The sequence below is a fragment of the Dipodomys merriami genome, unplaced genomic scaffold (genome assembly GCF_024711535.1).
Source record: "Dipodomys merriami isolate MVZ:Mamm:240054 unplaced genomic scaffold, mDipMer1.0.p SCAF_30, whole genome shotgun sequence".
NCBI lineage: Eukaryota > Metazoa > Chordata > Mammalia > Rodentia > Heteromyidae > Dipodomys > Dipodomys merriami.
The window spans coordinates 19946813-19967154 of NW_027204493.1; the positions used below are offsets into that span (position 1 = coordinate 19946813).

A 20342-nucleotide genomic window follows, 5' to 3' on the forward strand; every position below is an offset into this window, starting at 1 on the left:
TAAATTCTGTCATTGTGAAAAGACATGAAAAATCCCCCAACTACCATGATAACATCTATTCCTTCTTTCTCTTCTTGTGGATAGCAGGAATATGGATGATAAATGTAGAGTAGCCATCCTACACACAGATGTACTTAGAAATGGAGGTGTTTTAGGGATGGTCACTTAGATGACTCTCCCATATCTGAGAGAAAAGTCAGTAGACATCCTACAGCACAGAACTACCTTGCTTAAGGCCATATGTTTATGTTGTATATTAACATATTAATGTGCAGTGTAACAGCCTGACCACATGTCCTAACTCAACTCTGAAGAACCAATTAACTCCATTCTTCCTTAGAGGTGGCATGGCTACCACTAAGCCTGCATTGTAGCTCAATGATACCTCTACTGTTTCTGTTATTCCTCAAACCAGCCAGCCAACTCTTTCTTTCCTTGTAGCTGTAGAATCAGGCTGTAGATCTCTTTGTTCAGATAGAGAACTATGCTCCTTCACATCCTCTGATTTTTATGTTTAACCCTCTTTTCCAGGATCCTTACTTTCATTACCTATGGAGTACTGTAGGAGGTCTGTCCCATCAACACTCTTTACTTTTCTTCATTCTGTTTCATCCTTTGTTTTCTCCCCATAGAGTAAATAACTACTATTTGCTTTTTATTTACTTCCTGTCTCTTCTAGTAGGATTTAAGGTCCTGAGGACAGAGTTGATTATTTTATGTACGGTTGCATTCCATATTCTTTCAGTTGGAAGTGGCGCTGTGGCTCACTTGGTAGAGTGCTTTGTCTTGAGCTGAAGAGCTGAGGGACAGCGTCCAGGCCCAGAGGTCAAGCCCCACGACTGACCAAAAAAACGAAAACAAAAAAAAAAACACTTCCCCATATTCTTTCAGTAATGCCTGGCCTATAGCGAGCATTAAATGGATATTTGATGAATGAATGAAGTGAATAACACTGTAAGGAGAATTTTGCAGATATTCACTTACTAAGGCCCTCAGTTTCAAAACTGCTTCAAAATAATTCTTTGGCAGCAGATTCACTGAGTGTTACACATTTTGTATTACCCAATAACAGTAATAAGATGCAACATATATTTTTATTAAATACTAAATCTTCTGTTAATATAATCATTAACAGGTACACACACACACACACACACACACACACACACACACACACACACACACACACACACACACACACACCTCTAAGTCTCTAAGTGTAAGTCTCTTAAGTATTAAGATGCTTTATTTCACAGACAGGACCTATGATTTCTATTCTGATGAGATGATGATTGAAAAGAATGATATTTTTTCCAGTAGACTAGGAAATTTAGAAGAGGTGAACCTGAAATTCTCAAGTGTGGTGATCCAGGACAGCTTGCTGGGTAACACTATAGCGTACAGTTACTTCTAACAGGAACTGTCTGTTCTCAAATACAATTCATTGCAGCTGAGTTGTTGGAAACTTTGTTTTGCTTCATATTACCAGCTTCTGAAAGAGGTCAGTATTTGTGAGGTTTCAAGAAGTTTCCTTTGAAGTCAGTATTCCAGCAAAAACATGAACTAGATCACCCGTGGAATTGGCCCAGGAATTTTTTTTTCTTTAAGCTATGAATACTCAGGGGTCTTTCCTCTCCACAGCAAGTCTTTTCTCATTGTTTATTAGTAAAGGTTACATAAATGACATTATGTGAATTAAAAAGGCAACTGTGGTATTATAGGTCAGCATCATTTAAACCAATCACCTAAAAATAAGCAAAATAATTCCAACATATTTAGAAGTTAAAGAAATCATTGGACTGACTATAAACAAAACATTTATCCTTGTGTATTAGTTATTAGTTGCTACTAAGATGTGGTAAAATACAGGAGTTACGGAGTTATGTTTGTAGTTTTTGATATGTTAATAACTTCAAGAGGAAAAGGTAAATAATCCATCATTGAACTTCTTTTCTCACCCTTGCAGCAATGTACCCTCAATTAAGCTTCTGTTTACTCAGAGAAGTGAACAGAGTACAATTGTAAAACATTAAAAATTGAATTCCACATGGAGTTTGTATTTGGACAACGTGTGTGTGTGTGTGTGTGTGTGTGTGTGTGTGTGTGTGTGTCTGTGTGTGTGTCTGTGTGTGTGTGTGCTGGTCCTGGTGTGTGTGTGTGTGTGTGTGTGTGTGTGTGTGTGTGTGTGTGTGTTGGTCCTGGGCTTGAACTCAGGGCCTGGGCCTATCTTGAGTTTTTTGCTCATGGTTAGCAATCTACTACTTGAGCCACACAGCACCTCTTCTACCTTTTGTTGGTTAATTGGAGATTAGAATTTCTTGGACATTCCTGCCCTACCTGGCTTCTAACTGTGATCCTTAGATGTCAGCCTCCTGAGCAGCTAGGATTACAAGTGTGAGCCACTGGCAATTGACTTGGATAATTGTTTAAATCCTCTTAGTATATTATTCTGCAGCAAGTAGTAAAGACATTAAGGAAAAGATTATCTTCTTCAAAATGTATTAAAAATAATCAACAAACCTCATTTTGATTATATAGGCCTCTTACTGGTTTTCAGTACCACTTGATTACTATCATCAAATGGGCAATCAGAAAATAACTGAGGGTAACCCTGGGTTACAAAGTTGTAACAGGTGGCTTCAGAATCTCAGAGAAGATTCTTCTGTTTCTTCCATCTACTATCTTCTGGTGTCCTTATATTAATTATTTTTTCAAGTTCCTTGGCATGTAATATAGACTTTACTTATTCCTTGGCCTCAGTAGATTCTTCTATCATGAATAATAAATAATATACTTCTTTCATAAGTCATAAAGTATATTACCACTTACAAACCAGAAGTATTCCTGAAATGGATATGCACTGCATTGGCCAGATCCACCTTTTAAGACCAAGGCACTTGTTTTTCTAGTTTAGGAGTATGGCCTACTGAGAGCTCATAGCTGAGTTCTTCTTTGGGAATTTCTCCATTCCTCTCTCTGTGAGTACCCTTGTACATAAACTGGCACATGTGCCAGAGTACAATTGTTCTGCATCTAAACTTGAGACAACTTTGAAAGACAATCCTAGCTCTAAAGCTGCCTGTGAAACTGGCACTGGCCTTTGTTGTCACTGTACCACAGTTGAACTGCTTGTATATAGTCCTACTGATTTTTACTTTTTTTATTCCAAAGCCACTTTTCAGTGAATTTCCTATAAACGAATCTCCATGTTGGTGTCTTTTCCTTAGGCAACATGACCAGTGAGATTTCTCTTGGTTAAAGTAAAATGACCAGTTTCAATTATCTTTCAAAAATCTGAAATTTAATCATGGATATTAGAAGGCTTTCATAGGAAAATTAACTAAGGTTAAAAAAAAATAAAAAGAGAGGCCGGGTGCTGGTGGCTCAGGCCTGTAATCCTAGTACTCAGGAGGCTGAGATCTGGGGATCATGGTTCAAAGCCAGCCCAGGCAGGAACCTCTGCGAGACTCTTATCTCCAATAAACCACTAGAAAACTGGAAGTGGCACTTTGGCTCAAGTGGTAGAGCACTCACTTTGAGCTGAAGAGCACAGGGATAGCACCCAAGCCCAGAGTTCAAGCCCTACCAAAAAAAAAAAAAAAAAAGAGGGGGAGAAGTGGCTCACTTGGTAGACACCTTCCTAGCAAATGTGAAGTCCTGAGTTCAAACTCCAGTACTGCCAAAATTCTAAAGTTTTGATAGCAATTTGTATGTTAGTCACAGTAGATCAGCTTTTGAAACTACTTGAAAGATGTTAGTAAAATGTAAGATGTTACCAGTAAAATTTTGATTCTTACTCAATCTTATCGTGCATTATAGTCTAATGAGGAGAGAGAGGCAGTATGGTGGAAGCATACCTCTATATAGTCACTCAGGAATCCAGACTCAATCCACCTTTTGGATCCACCCTTTTCTTGAAGTCTTATCCCTCAGCACACAGATGAGGAATGAAAATAACAAAAATAACTATGAATGTACCACATCAACTCTAATAATATTCCATTGACCAGAAGTACTCATTCAATCACATTAAAGCAAGTAAGGATGCTCATTAGCAGCATCTGCTACATATATAAAATACTTGCGATTTTTAAATTTCTCACTATCCATGACTTATAACACTCTTATTTGACCCAATTTGTCAAAACTAAAAGTTCTACCTTTGTTAAGGATTCAAGAAGAGTCACTCCACTATGCATCTTTTTTGCTCCAATAAAGGTATCCAGTGTTTGAAGGTTTTGCTGTTTGTTGTTATTGTTGCTGGGTCTTTTTGTATCTTCAACACATTCAGCTTTAAAGAAACAGAACCACAATTTCATTACCATCCACAAATTAATGACAATTCCTCAATATGTATACATGAAGGAATTTGTACAAATTTCTCTAGCTATGCCTACTAAATCCTTTTTAAAAAATTTCTTTTAATTCCAGACATTTAAATACAGTCTCAGCAGTGGACATGCTTCTGTTTCATCTTCCTACAACTTTCTGCTTCTATAACAGAATAACTGATAAGTGATTTGTAAAGATTAGAATTTATTTTGATATTTCTGGAGGCTGAGAAGTCTGAGAGCAGGAGATTGGCATCTGGTGAGGGCCTTCTTGTATGAGGATATTTCATGGCAAGGAAGTATGTAAGAGTGTACAGTTTCTCTTCTAATTTCATCGCTAAGGCCAAACCTACAAGACCTCATCTAATCCTACTTACATTTCAAGGATCCATCAACATATAAATTTGGAGATTAAGGGGCTGGGGAGGTGGCTCAGTGGTAAAGCGCTTGCCTTGCATGCCTGAGGCCCTGGGTTCGATTCCTCAGCACCACATAAGCAAAAAGAAAAAAGCCGGAAGTGTCATTGTGGCTCAAGTGGTAGAGCACTAGCCTTGAGCTGAAGAGCTGAGGGACAGTGCCCAGGCCCAGAGTTCAGGCCCCACGACCGGACCCCCCCCCAAAAAAAATTGGAGATTAAGTTTCTGATATGTTAATTTTGCAGGGGCACATTAAAACCATAGTTTTAATGAGCAAGTGGCTCATGCTACTCAGGAGGCTAGATCTGAGGATCACGGTTCAAAGCCAGCCCAGGCAGGAAAGCCCATAAGACTCTTATTTCCAATAAACCACCAGAAAACTGTAAGTGACACTGTAGCTCAAGTGGTAGAGTGCTAGGCTTGAGCTGAAGAACTGAGGGACAGCACCCAGGCCTAGAGTTCAAGTCCCATGACCGACAAAAAACAAAAAACAATAACCATAGTACTAGTATTTGAATGTGAAATGTCTTCCCACAGGCTTGTGCATTGAAGGGTAGGTCTCTAATGTTACAATTTGGGGAGGTACTAGGAACATTGGGAGAAAAGGGATGGTTAGAGGTAACTGGGATACGCTTTTGAAAGCTATTGTCCCTGACCCTTTTGCCTTTCTCTTCCCTTTCTTCCCCCTCTACCTCTTCCTTCCTTCTCTCCTCCCATTCCACTGCAAGGCCATCTTGAAGTGAGAAGCTCTGCTCCATTATGTCCTCTCAGCCCTGATGTTCTGCTTTAATCTGGGAACGGCAGTAAGGCCAAATGACCAAGAAATTATGGCCTGAAATCCTAGAAACTATGAGCCTAAATAAATCTTTCCTTCTGTATCTCTCTTACATATCTGTCAAAACAATAAAAGCTTGACTAATATACATAGCATACAAATCCTGTTTTTTTAAATAAAAATTGATCTGTGATAATTATGCCATATAGTTCAAAATTATAAACAAAACCCTCATGGGGTCTTGGAAATCACCTGGTGGTTTATTTGTGTTTTCTTTTCTACAGTTAAAAGTATTCACATTAATTATTATCCTTTTCCCATGACATTGGCTAAGCCCCTCAAAAATAGTAGGAGTCAAAGAACCATGAGGAGGGCTGGGAAGGTGGCTCAGTGGTAGAGCGCTTGCCTTGCATGCATGAGGCCCTGGGTTCGATTCCCCAGCACCACATAAGCAAAAAAAAAAAAAAAAGCCAGAAGTGGCGCTGTGGCTCAAGTGGTAGAGCGCTAGCCTTGAGCTGAAGAGCTGAGGGACAGCGCCCAGGCCCAGAATTCAGGCCCCACAAAAAAAAAAAAAAAAAAAAAAAAGAACCATGAGGAAAAAGCTGGGTCTACATTCAATCCTTGGTACTGGCAAACAGACAGAATACAGCTGGACACTGGCGGCTCATACCTGTAATCCTAGCTACTCAGGAGGCTGAGATTTGAAGACTGCGGTTTGAAGCCAGCCTATGCAGAAAAGTCCTCATGAGACTCTTATCTCAAATTAACCACTCAAGAACTGGAAGTAGAAAGTGGTAGAGCACTAACCTTGAGCAAAAGAGCCCAGGGACAGTTCCCAGGATCTGAGTTCAAGTCCCACAATGGACAAAAAAATAAAAAATAAAAATAAGATAAAATGCAAAAGGAAATAGTTTCAAAGAACTTGGGTTTTGTTTTACATAGAATCCTTGAAGGTTTTGGTAAAAATACACTTTATTAAACTTTTGTTACAGGCACATTAATTTCTTCATGTAGGAATTAAATGAGATTGTAAAATTTCATGTTACTATCACTTATGTTAGTAACCATAACTGTTTCCAATAAAATTTTGCCATCTGACATTGTGTTCTTGTTTTTTGACTTCCATGTTGCTTGGTTCCTGCTTTCCAACGTGTATTATTTTGTAGTGATGCTAATATGGATTACTTCCTACTTTTCTGCCCCTAGAAAAATTCTCAAACCTGCTAATGGTCATTTTCTTAATTTTAAAACTTAAGAGAATTGCATGTTCCACTTCCTTTAATCCTCTATATTTCACATCTTCTCAGTTTTCGTTTGTGATCTTTGTTGCTTTTGTAGGTCTTTCTTTTATTCCTATTATTCCACTATTCACTGTTAAATAATTTCATGTCTGGATTTCTCATGAGTCTCTTTTCTGTCCATCCTGATATAAAACTCTCCTTTATTAAACCTACTGGGTAATTTAAATTCTACTCTATATTATTTTCCAAATTACAATAGCAACTATTTTCCAAAGAACTTCTTCAAGCCAAAACTTTATTATTCTAACAAGTTTTTAATTCCCATTTTATAGATGAGAAAATTGAGACTCAGACAATGTAGTGAGTTGCCCAAGGCCACACACATAACAAGCAGCAAAACTGGTATTGGAAATCAGGTCAGGTGCACTTCAAAGCCTGTGCTCCTTCTACCACATCATACTGCTGTTCCATGACTTCACATCATGCCTGTTCTCCAGGGAGTTTCCTGCTGATGCCCCCATCAAGGGGAAGCATCTCTCCATGGCTACCAAGATTTGCTGTAATCATATGCTATCTAAAGATTTTCCTCAATAGTTTCAATGTATATATCTCTCATAAAATATGTCTCTCCAATCTCCCTTCTGTAAACTAGCCCACATGCATTATATCCTATACTTCTGAGAAAAAAAAATCTGGCTTTAATAATATATACTAATTTAAGGGCTGGGTAATATGAAAGTAACTAAAATAAGAAATGGAAATCTACCATATTTGAAGTGAACATTATGGATGGCTACAGGTATTGGATGTCTGCTTACACTCATGTTAGTTTAAAAGGAAATGATGGTTATTACATTTTGACCAAATAGTCCTAGCAGGCATATAAAATGGCCACATCAGAATGGTCACATGAAAAAGCCCTGCTTCAGGTTTTTCTTGCTTTGCTTGCTTTCTTTTCTGCTCTCTGATTATTTAGATTACAGTCATCTTTCATGTCCAGTTGAAGCCACAGGAGTAAGGACTCCTTTTAAAACTGAACTTCTTTTCTCATAAAAAAAACCCCAACTATAAAAAGCATTAAAAGCATTTAACACCAAAAATGTCCTGGCAACTCTAGTTTTCATTGTCTTTCTTCTATCTCTACTTAAAGTCTGTAACATGCAATCAGTATTTAATTACATATTGTTTGTTCCGAATGTATTAGAGTAGGTGACAAAAATGTGGGTGGAATTAGATTATGGGGATCTGGGATAGAGTGTAGATTCATAGAAGTGATGTGCAAAAGAGCAGACAGGGAAACAGCTAACTCTGAGTTAAAGAAAATGCTATTGTGAATTTACAGCAGAGGTCTGGGGAAAATACTGAGACAGAGTTTGTATGTGAGAAACAAAGCAGTATGTCTAGGCCAATAACCTAGCTAGCGATTATCTTAGTATATTGTGTTACCATGCCAAAATAACTGAGGCTGCTTTACAAAGGAAAAAGGTTAACTTGACATACAAACTGGGTGGCTAGAAATTTCAAGCAGCTTGATGCTGGATTCTGATAAGGAATCTCCCCCCTTCTTCTTCTCCAGGGCAGAAAAGTAGAAGGAAAACAACACAGAAGAAGCCAAGCATGGTGAGGTAGCTCTGTTTTATAAGACCTCTCTCTCAAGAGAACTAATCTAGTGAAACAAGACCCAAATTATTTTTTGAAGATGGGTATTAATATACCTCCTGAGCATGGAACTCTTATAATCCAATGTCCCCAAACTAGGCCTAATCTCAGAGTCTACTACCTCAATACCATTACACGGAGGACCAATCTTCTAACACATGAAGCATTTGGGGACAAGCTATAACCAAGCCATACAGAGATACATAAATCCACAAGGAATGAATGATGATATGGTAGGGTATGGACTACTGATAACAGATAATGGTGATAATTCTCTTCCTAGTTCTAACCCCATGTGAAATGTAATTTTTTTTTTTTTTGCCAGGTGGGGCTTGAACTCAGGGCCTGGACACGGTTCCTGAACTGCTTTTGCTCAAGGCTAGCACTCTAAACATGAGCCACATTGTTACTTCTGGCTTTTTCTGTTTATGTGGTACTGAGGAATCAAACCCAGGGCTTCATGCATGCGAGGCAAGCCCTCTACCTACCACAAAGCCACATTCCCAGCCCCTGTAATTGTTTTTTAAGTACATAAAATGTCACCAGTTGAATCAAAGCGACCTGAAGTGTATGTAAAAGTATGTATTCCTAGACTTCAAATTAGATCTACTGAATGATTCTCTCTAGTGACAAAGCCTAGAATCTGTTCAATAATCTACATTAATCTTAGTGCCTGATAGTTTGAGAATTGCCAGATTAATATATATTTAGTGGCTATTTCTAGGAAGTGGAATTTTAAAGGCAAAAGGGGATTTAAAAAATTTCCTTTCATTTTATGTTTTTAAATTTTTTTTTTGGTGGGGGGAGGGCAGTACTAAAGCTTAAATTCAGCTCCTTGCACTTAGTAGGCAGTGCCTAGCCACACCCCACACAGCCTTTTTGCTTTAGTTGTTTTTCAGATAGGGTCTCCAGTTTATATCCAGGTAGCTTGGACAGTAATTCTCAATGATTTGAGGTAAGTACTATATGTTTTATTTGTCTTTAGGATGAGATCACTTAAAAATTGTACTATGCTTATGAATATCAACATGTTATCTCACTTTGTTTCATTAGTCCTCATAAACACTTTGTGACTGGGGAATGGAAGTTATTATTCCAGGTTGGTCAAAGAAGTAACTGAGATACCAAGCAGTTTAAGAAGTTAAACTTCATTAAACATACATCTGAATGTCTGCTATGTAATCCTAACTGCAACAGTAGTTCCTAGTAGGATTATATGCCTTGGCAATTAGTTCTTGGTGTGGGTGCTTGGTAACAGTATTCTAGTTAGGGTTATATTGCTTGTTAATACTTGAATCAGAATTAGAATTTTGGATCCAGGATGTTGATGGAAACACAGCCACATTGTACATTTTATGGTTATACTCTTCATACAAAGCTCTATTAAATACATGTGCTGGGCTATATCAAATACCTAGGCCTGTTGTATATGTCTTATACAGGAAATGTTTTTCATTTTGTTTCATAAGTATCTCATACATTTTTATGGAGCAGATGATGTACATATTTTTAAAATTCCTTTATGTATGGATTAAAGGTTAAGACTTCTTAATTGTATAATCCAGAGGGTGCAAGGTGCATGTCAGCAATCATAGTTTAACATTATACTTTATGAAGCAATTAATAGCTGTACATCTTGATTTTTTTCTTTAAAGAATTTGCAAGCAACTAGATGTCTTCTCTTAATCACAGAAACTTAAGAAAATGAGCACTAGGGGCTGGAAATGTGGCTCAGTGGTAGAGCGCTTGCCTTGCATGCATGAGGCCCTGGGTTCAATTCCTCAGCACCACATAAGCAAAAAGAAAAAAGCCGGAAGTGGCACTGTGGCTCAAGAGGTAGAGTGCTAGCCTTGAGCTGAAGAGCTGAGGGACAGCGCCCAGGCCCAGAGTTCAGGCCCCACGACCCGACCTCCCTCCCCCCCCCAAAAAAAATAAAATGAGCACTACTATACGTCCGCAGCTCAGAATTCAGATAAAACAATCTTTAGAAAATGACCCCCATAAACTCATTGTTTAAACTTTACTTTGAAAAAGAGCTTCTGATGTATAAGAAATTATCATTTCCAAAATTAAAAAGCGTTACATTGCCTATCCAGTTTTTTTCCCGTCGAAATTATGCCTACTTTAGCACGGATTTAAGAGTCTTTGCTCATGGACAAGTAGATCATCAATAGTTACAGATGGAGACAGTGTTCTAACCATTTTTTTTTTTTAAATAAAAGGATTTATTCATTTATCATGTCTGACTTTTTTTAGATGAGGCCTCTTATGCACCCCAGAAGGACTCCCAACTAAGATTAGCTCATGCTAATCTTGAAATTCTAAATCCCACCACCTAGCACAAAGGTCCAGATTTCCGCTACAGTCTGGCATTATTGATTGTGGACCCTAAAGGGGCAGAATGTTACGGAGCTGGAGACTGAGGCTGATGCTACAGACTCACAGAGGAAAGGGAGAGAAGAGAGGAGCAGAGGCGAAGCGAGGCAAAACCTTCAACAGTCAATCTCCACCACCCTCACCTAACTAACCATTTTTTTTTAAAGGATCCATTTGAAATGAGAAACTCCAGACGCTCTAGGCACGTCTCTATATCAGGCCTATCTATCCAGTTTCCCACTTTTGAACTGTTTTCAGTCTTACAGGGGACTAACGATGACTAGGGAAACCGGGTCATGAAATACATCTCCTCTGAATCAAGCCCCAGTACTACAAAGTCACGGGTCTGGAGGTTTTTTCACGATGCTGTAAACATCCTGTCCTGCCAGGACGGGGAGTCTTGGTCCCCACATTGTTAATGTAGTCCGACCAGTCAAGTGACCTAGGAAAAGGCACATCCCGAGTTCAATCTGATGTCTAGGACCTCGGCTCTTGAGTCATAGGTGCAGGCCTTTCAGGACAAGTAAGACACAGGACACCGGGCCAGCACCGAGGGATCACAAACGAAACACTCAAGTCCACCTGGGGGGGGGGTGCGTCAGGGTGGGGGTGAACCCCGAGATAAGTCCCCCGACAAGTGGGTCTTCATCCCGACCTCAATGGCGACTCATTCCCTCTCATTTCACCGGATGAGTTGGAACCTGCGCTAGGTGTGGCTGGGGACGGTTTACCGGGGCCCTTCACCTCCACCAAGTGGCAAACGGCGGGGAGCAGGGGGCGGCGAGGGAGGAACGGAGGGCCGGACTATCAAAGGCAGGCCCCTAAATCCGTCCCCTCGGAAGGCCCAGAAATCACGCAGCTCCTCCCCGCGATTCACTCCAAAATGCCGCGTCGATTCACGGGAGACAAGAGCACGAGGGCGCGCCGCGCCGTTTCCCGCGTCTTCCAGGCCGCGCGTCGGAATCAAACGCGCGTCGGCCGCGTCGGGGACAGAGAGCGCGCGCGCTCCACGCCGGGGCGGGGTCGCCCCGAGGAGGCCAGGAGGCGGCGGGCGGAGAGGAAGGCGCCGGTCGTGTGTTCTGCGCAGGCGCGCGGCGCCTCTCTCCCAGCGTCGGCTCCCGGGCGGGCGGCGCGCGGGCCCTCCCACTCTCTCCCGCACCGCCTCACGGCCCCGGCCCTCGCTTCACCCCGACGCCCCGCAGTGCTCATCCTCTCGCCCGCTTGCCAGTCCCGGGGCCTCCGCCCGCTTCCCGGCTGCTTCTCCCTCGCCGCCCCGCTCGCGTTCACGCTGCCTCCCGGGCCGGCGCGGCCGCGGGCCACCGCTCCCCCTCCCGCGCCCACCCCGCCCCCTCCCCGCCTTTTCCGCCCTCCGGTCCCCCTCCCTCGGCCCGCAGCCGCCGCTCCAGATGAGGTGATGGCAACGGCCAACTTCGGCAAGATCCAGATCGGGATTTACGTGGAGATCAAGCGCAGTGATGGTGAGCCGCGACGCCCGGCCCGCCCAGGCCCCTGTGCGGCTGCGAGCCGCGGGGACGCAGCCGCCGGCCGAGGCGCTGATTGCTCCGCGGGCCGTGGGGGCGGAAGGCGGCGGCCGCCGCGGCGCTTTTGTGTGTGGCGAGTGTGCTGGCGAGGCCGGCGTGGGGTCCGCCCGGAGCCGCTGCAGTGCGAGGGGCCGGGCCGCGGGGGGGGAGGTCGGGCGCGGACCGAGCCCGGGTGTCGCGGCCGGACCTTGCGGGGTGTCTGGAGGCTCGGGGCGGGGAGTCGTGGGGGGACCGTCGCTCCTCCCGAGGCCTCCGTCCTCCCCGGGGGGGGGGGGAGCGGGCTTCGTTAGGGCTGGTCCCCGCCGCGCGCGCCGCCCGGCCTCGGCCTTGTACCCGTCGGGTCTCCTCTGGGGTGGGGGCCGGGGGCGCGTGGAGACCCTCGGTCGCAGCTCTCAGGGCAGCCCTGGCCCGGCGGAGGCCCCGCCGGGTGGGGTTGGTTGTCAGGCCTCTGGAGCTGCGTTTCCCCCTAGCACGCTTGCTTGCTTTTTTTCTTTTTTACTAATCCCTTCCTGGGGTGGAGGATGCGGAGAATGCGGCGTGAATAGGGGTGGGGAGCCCGGGGAAGAAATGTCGGGGGAGCTTCTCCAAGGTGACGACTCTTGAATGGGAAGGAGATGAACGGAGTCCACGCGGGCCTCCCGAGGGCGGGGGCCGGCGACCGGATGTTGATATTTTCACACATTCTGGGGAGGTAACAGAAAAGTGGAAGGCGAGCTGAAAACGCTTTTTTTTTTTTTTAAAGAACCTTGGGTTTATGTATGTTTCTGTGGGTTCCTCTTGGGAGAAATGATTTATATCACCAGCTTGGGGATATGGAAGTCATTTATAGTGTAAAGGAGAAAATGCATAGAGGGAGAGAGGTGCAGTTATATCATTTTTTTTCGATCTTCGTATTGAAAGAGCTAGAGGTGTGTAACACATAAATACATAGGGGTTGAACGTGTCCTTGTCTCCTGTCTCTGCTAGACCCAGCTTTTAAAATGTATGACTTATTCTTCCTATAGGCTAATTAGTAACACAACGTAGGTGTCTTAACATCCGCACCCTCTTGGTTTCTACCAAGTTTGACCAAGTTATATCAGTTGATTGACACGCGCATTTCCTTGTTATCCATAATATATCAGAACATCCTTCCTTTATAAAATGCTTTTTTTTTCCTTTGCTGTAGTTGAGAAAATTCGTGGTAACAGCTGGAAGCAGTATCTTGTATATGAAAAGATAAATATACCACCTACAGCTTCAGAAGTTTCCAGTAAGGGGGCTGGGAAGGTGGCTCAGTGGTAGAGCGCTTGCCTTGCATGCATGAGGCCCTGGGTTCGATTCCTCAGCACCACATAAGCAAAAAGAAAAAAACCGGAAGTGGCGCTGTGGCTCAACTGTTAGAGCGCTAGCCTTGAGCTGAAGAGCTGAGGGACAGCGCCCAGGCCGAGTTCAGGCCCCACGACCGGACCCCCAAAAAAAAAGTTTCCAGTAAGACTAGTGAAAAGAAGAATGCTCTTTTACTTGGTGTTCCTTTTGTGCTTTCTCTTCAGATTACTGTCTTGAAAGACTCCTTTTAATGCCATTTTACTTTTAAGTGACCATAGGCTCTCTGTTTACCAACAAAAGATTTTTACCACTTGAGGTACAGTAAAATGTAAATTCTTTGCAATCTTGTAAGTCTTTATGATTTTCAATATTAGCTGAAATCTTAAATCACATGACGTTCAAAAAGTATATTTAAAACTTTGCTGAGCGAGTATCTTTTATTTAAATATATTGGACTTGAAGTAATTTTGGTACTTCTAACATAAAGACTTCTAATATTCATTCAGCCTGTATCTTCAGCCTATCCTAGAATTACCAAACATATAAGAGCTATGTATCCCAAACGGCATTTCAGAAGCAGTTTCTTATATGAAATAATTGTAGTCATTCCAGTGCACTATGCTACAAGTATATGGAATTAAGTAGCTTAGATTCTAAATGAAGTTGTTGAAAGGCAAAAGTAGTAACTTAAAGGAATAATTGCATTAGATGATAGTCTTTCACAGTTGAAATTGATGTCTAGGAAGACTCCCCCGCCCCCTTCCCCCCTTTAAAGAAGCTGTTCTGCTTCCTCCCATTTCTGTAACAGATTTGTATTGGATAAAACACTAGTGGTCAGGGGCTGGGAAGGTGGCTCAGTGGTAGAGCGCTTGCCTTGAGTGCCTGAGGCCCTGGGTTCGATTCCCCAGGACCACATAAGCAAAAAGAAAAAAGCCAGAAGTAGCGCTATGGCTCAAGTGGTAGAGTGCTAACCTTGAGCTGAAGATCTGAGGGACGGTGCCCAGGCCCAGAGTTCAGGCCCCAGGACCAGACCAGACCCTTCCCCCCCAAAAAAACAACAACAACAACAACAACAACAACAAACACTAGTGGTCATTGTAAGAAAAAAAAAACTTTTGTAGTTAAATGAACAATATGGAGTGTTTTGAGAAAGGTAAAGAAGGGCCACTTTAGACTGCTTGCTGTTAACTGGTGACTTGATGTTTTTCTGCTTGTATTGTAATGCTGAACTTTGCCCATCTGTTTCAGATTTTCATGCCTTTTTCCCCCAATCATTGATACTCATATATTAATAAAAATATATTTTGAGTCTGAATGATAGTGGCTCATGCCTAGTCAGTCAGAAGGCTTGAGATCCGAGGATTGTTTTATTTATTTATTTTTTGTTTGATTTTTTTGGTAGGTGATGGGACTTGAACTCTGGTCCTGGGCACTGTCCTAAAGCTCTTCAGCTCAAGGCTAGTGCTCCACCACTTGAGCCACAGTGCCACTTCCTGTTTTTTGGTGATTTATTGGAGATAAGAGACTCATGTGAGCTGGCTTTGAGCCTTAAGCCTCAGATCTCAGCCTCCTGAGTAGCCAGGATTACAGATATGAGTCACTAGTGCCCCAAGGATGGGTTTTTGAAGTAAAATATGTGAGACTTTTTAATATCCAGCAAAAAGCCTGAAGTGGAGGTGTGGTTCAGCTGGTGGAACACCAGCCTTGTGGGAAGAAACCAAGCAAGAGCATAAGGGCCTGAGTTCAAGCCTCAGCCTTGGCACACACATTCCAAAAACAAAAGGATGAGGCAAAACAGGCTTACTCCTGCCTTTCAAGACCCTTCAGTAATATTAATCCCAGTTGGTCCACACTGATGATGATTAAAACCAGATGAGCCATAGGCTTCTGAGTTCCTTAGTTGTCCATTTTGGGTATATAAATCTTAATATATTTTCACACTGTACTGGGAGAATGTGTGGTATAAAAATGCAATGGAGAAATGTCTGACTACTGTATTGTGCATCAAACAGAGTAAGTATTTTATCTGAATAAAATATTTAACAGGCTCTATATTCCTTGAATTAATCTATGCTTTCTCTCACCAACTGTACCCGCAGTTGAGAATCACTATTAAATTTTTGGCTTTTAAACATTTTAATTAACCATTCAGATGAACTCTTACCAGACAGTGACACTCTTCTATCTGTGATCATTCCCCTTCCTACTGTGGACTCCTTCTCTGATGGCTTCTTAGTTCAGGATCACCAGAATTGATTGAATTGGAGTGATCTGTTAAAGCCAGTCTAGTTTTTTTCTAGTATTTAAAGGTTAGAAGTAGGAGGAGTTTAATTTGAATTCTGTAGGTTACATACAGTCACAGGGAGATAAGCTGGTATAAAGTAGGACTGATTTCTGCAAATGGCCACTTAGATATATTTTCTCCCGTGTATTTTGCTACTGTCTTTCTGATTTAGGTTCATTTTAGAACACAGTGATTCTAAAGACTACAATCTTTTAAGAGTTATGTAGCTTGATAGCCTTTGTTGGGACTTTTTGTTGTTGCTGCTGTTGTTGGTTGTGGGGCTTGCACTCTGGGCCTGGATGCTGTCCCTGAGCTCTTTAGCTTGAGCCACAGTGCCACTTCTGTTTTTCTGGTGGTTAATTGGAGATAAGAATCTCACAGACTTTACTGCCCAGGCTGGCTTTGAACCAAGATCTTCAGATCTCAGCTTCCTGAGTAGCTAGGATTATAGGCCTGAGTCTCCAGCCCTAGCTAGTTGGGATTCTTTTAAAAAAATCTGCACTGTGAATACATTTTTGCCAGTTGTGTGGTAGCTGTGATTCTTTGGGGACAGGGGAAGAGACAATAAATATTGAGTATTTGAAAGCTACCACTAATAGGATGTTGGTCTTCGGGATCTTTTAGTCACAGTGTTAATATATGTGATCTTTTGAAGGGAATCTTTTTTCTTTCTTTCTTTTTTTTCATTCTCTTTAAGCAGTTGTACAAAGAAGTTTCCATTCTACAATATGAATACAAAGTGTCTGACAACATTGTCACCCATGGCTCCTAACCTGAAGGGAAGCTTAAGACTTATTTCAGCCAGAAAAAAAAAATTCCTTTTGATTATTTTCATTTTTATAAATGTGGAAACTGAGTCCCAAGTCATTATTTAGCTTGGCAGTAATGTTCAGGAACTTGCCTTATATAGTGTAGAAAGCTCCTGTCTATAATTCAGTAATCATCACAGGGAGAAATTACTTCAGAACCATATGCAGTTTTCTACCATCTGATAAAGATGTAGGAAATTGCTTCTCACTCATGGGAAAGGCACCACAGAGCAGTATTATAGAGTCACATTGTAATGATCCCTTACACAGTATAGTTACTAGAATGTTACCAGACCTAAAATTATAGGAGGAAACTACTATTTCTTAATTGAACCTGGGAGGTGAGAGAGATGGTGGGGATGAGCACAATTAAAGCATTTGAAAACTAGAAGAAATTGAAGATTTCAAAGGATCTGTCATGAATTTTGGAGCTTAATGAAGGAAAGATTTTAAATGGCCTAGTTCTTTGCATCTTTGCCACATTTTTATTCTACTAGTTCATTTTTACATGTTATATAGGCTTCTGAAGTGTAGACTCCAAATTTAGGTAATAAAAAATGAGTCACATAATGTATTACACTTATTCTTCAGTTGCCATTTTATGAGTAATGTAGGAGTAGGATAAATGGGGGGAGACTTTAATATTACCTTTTCCATGGTGATTGGGATGATTATGATTCCATATTTGTTTAGCCATAGTTTTCCAGGTGTTTCTAAACATTTTCAAATTGGATCCTCATAGAAATCTTACACAGTAAACATGACAGAAAGTTAGCAGATTCATAATTTTACAGGTGCAGAATTTGAGGTTGGATTATTTGCAAAGATTACATTGTTCATAGAGGCAAATCCTGGGTCAAAGCCTAAATCCTTTCCCTTAGCTTTCTTAAGTGTTAGCAGATGTTTTCAGTTGTTGGTTTGCTTATATTTTGTATATATACTTGTATATATTCATTCTCTTTTTGAGACACAAGTCCTTGTAATAAAATTCTCACTACTATTACTACTACTACTACTACTATGGAAAAAGCCCAGAGTACTACCAATTTATACATAGCTTAAATTTGCCAGACTGGCAAAATCAAATTACTCTGACATTTTATCAATTATAAAGGTTAACATTCAGGAATCTTAAGGTTTTTTGAAAAGTTCTTTTCAGTAGCCATTCATTTATTGCTTCAAGTAGTATCACAGAAAGCCAGGAGTCTGTATTCATTGTCTAGCCACTTGATTCTTCTAATAGATTTCTAGGGAAAGGCTGTGTGCCACTTTTTCTGTGTCAGTCTCCCCCCCCCCCCCCCCATTGTGGGGCTTGAATTCTGGGCTTGGGCGCTATCCCTCAGCTCTTCAGCTCAAGGCGAGCGCTCTACCACTTGAGCCACAGGGCCGTTTCTGGTTTTCTAGTGGTTTACTGGAGATAAGAGTCTCACGGAGTTTCCTGCCCAGGCTGGCTTTGAACTGTGATCCTCAGATCTCAGCCTCCTGAGTAGCTAGGATTATAGGCGTGAGCCACCATTGCCCGGCTCAGTTTTTTTTTAACTAAAGTTAAATCTGTGTCTATTTAAATAGTGTGTGTGTGCGCGCGCGCGCGCGTGTGTGTGTGTGTGTGTGTGTGTGTGTTTAAAGTTAAATCTGTCTATTTAAATAGTCTGTGTGTGTTTTTTTAAAGTTAAATCTATGTCTATTTAAATAGTGTGTGTTTGTGTGTGTGTGTTTTTAAAGTTAAATCTGTGTCTATTTAAATAGTGTGTGTGCGTGTGTGTGTGCGCGTGCGCGTGCGTGCGTGCGTGCGTGCGTGCGTGCGTGCGTGTGTGTGTAGTCCATAATAGGATGGAAGACCTAGACCCATTTTTTCTAGTCACACCTAGGTAAGATTCTTTACAGGGATAGGATTAGGAGATGATACATATGGGACAATTTTCCGAATGATCAGAATTCTTGGCCAGCAATTATGTTCTCATCCTTACAGACATAGTGTCTGTATTTCATACTAATGTTTGGTCAAATCTGTTGTCACTTTGGGTTGGGCAGCTCTAGGATTTGAACTCAAGGTCTCCTAGTTATGCTGGCACTTCTGCTTAAGACAAGCCTCCAGCCCTTTTAGCTTTGATTATTTTTGAGATAGGATCAACTTTATCTCCAGGGCTAGCCAAGACTACAGCCTTCCTTTTTATGTTCTGTCTAGCTGGGGTGATAAGCATACACCACCACACCCAGCTTCTTTTTTTGAGATGTGCATACACTACCACACCCAGCTTCCTTTTTTGAGATGTGGGCTGATGAACTTTTTTTGCTCTGAATGTTTTGGAACTTTGCTTCTCCTAATTTTAGCTTTTCTCATAGTTCAGATGACAGGGGCACACCACCATACTCACTGTTAGTTGAGATGGGTCTGACAAACTTTTTCTCCTGGCTGGCTTTGAACTGTGATTACTCTGATGTGGTTAGTTCCTGAGTAGAATAACTTTATACAGATTCCAGAATAAGCCAGCATTGTGATCCATTATTTTAGAAAAAATAACATCTTCTAGTGGAGTGACCTAACAAGATTTCTCATGGAAAATGAAGTGTAAATAGTGGGCTTGTGGTCCAACTTGGAAGGAAGTTCCTGAGCTGCAAATAAAGGACTGTCAGGTGGTCATTCAGAAAAGAAGAGACTGGGAATGTGGCTTAGTAGTAGAGTGCTTGCCTAGCATGCATGAAGCCCTGGGTTCAATTCTTCAGTACCACATAAATAGAAAAACCTGGAAGTGGCGCTAGCCTTGAGCAAAAAGAAGCTCAAGAATGTGCCTAGGCCCCTGAGTTCAAGCCCAAGGACTGGCAAAAAAAAAGAAAAAGAAAAAATATAAAAAGGTGAGAGATACAGAAAACAGGGAAAGAAGGATAATCTTATGTACCTTGTTAAGACTTGAAAACAATGGTAATGATCTTGGAATTAATTTCTAGGACACTTGGAAACCAATACAGGACTTAATCTCCTAAAAGCAGCAGTAGGAGTTAGCCAGTGATTAGTGATGGATTAGAGGGAGAGTAACTGAAAATAGAGTAGGTTGGGTAAGATTGAGTCAGTATCAGTATAGAGGTGAACAATCATTAGGAGCAGATGAGATTCAGAATAGTGCAAAAGGTTATATGGCAATGTATCAATTGTGCTGAATAAAGATAAGCTAATTGTATTCATGAATATTATATTAAAGAGACCATCCAGTTTAGGCTGCTTTTTGCCACTAATATCTTAAAAGTAAGTTGTAGGTATGAGACACTTCAAATGTTTACATGCAGCACAAATTTATTGAAACTAACTTTTGATTTAAGATTGAGCCAACACTCAGAATTCCTGGAACAGAATGGAAAGGAAAAATAGTACTTACAGAATCTGGCTCTAATTCTTTAAGAGATGAAGTGTTTTGATTCTTGAGATGGAGCTGGGAGCTGAATGTAGCTAAAATGGCATGTGTTTAGCATGTACCAGACCCTGGGTTATCAATGCCTAGACCTAGTACAATTTCCCTATGCCTTCTTTCTCCCAAAGTGGCTCTTCTCCTTTGCTTTTTATTTGCTCTTATTTTTGGCCCATTTCCCCCCTTCCCTTGTAAGGATTC

At 41.5% G+C, this 20342-nt stretch overlaps 1 protein-coding gene across 4 annotated transcripts in view; it reads left to right on the forward strand.

Annotated features, from left to right (window-relative positions):
* Positions 1 to 11912: 11912 nt before the first annotated feature.
* Kif2a (kinesin family member 2A) overlaps positions 11913 to 20342 on the forward strand; it is a 65566-nt gene continuing 57136 nt past the window's right edge. For 2 of the 4 annotated variants that reach the window (XM_070041244.1, XM_070041245.1), the window contains exon 1: positions 11913 to 12276. In XM_070041244.1, the coding sequence (XP_069897345.1) occupies positions 12213 to 12276 (64 nt within the window). In that variant the 5' untranslated portion in view covers positions 11913 to 12212. The remainder of the gene's footprint in view (positions 12277 to 20342) is intronic. The other 2 variants (XM_070041246.1, XM_070041247.1) reach the window with 1 other exon arrangement.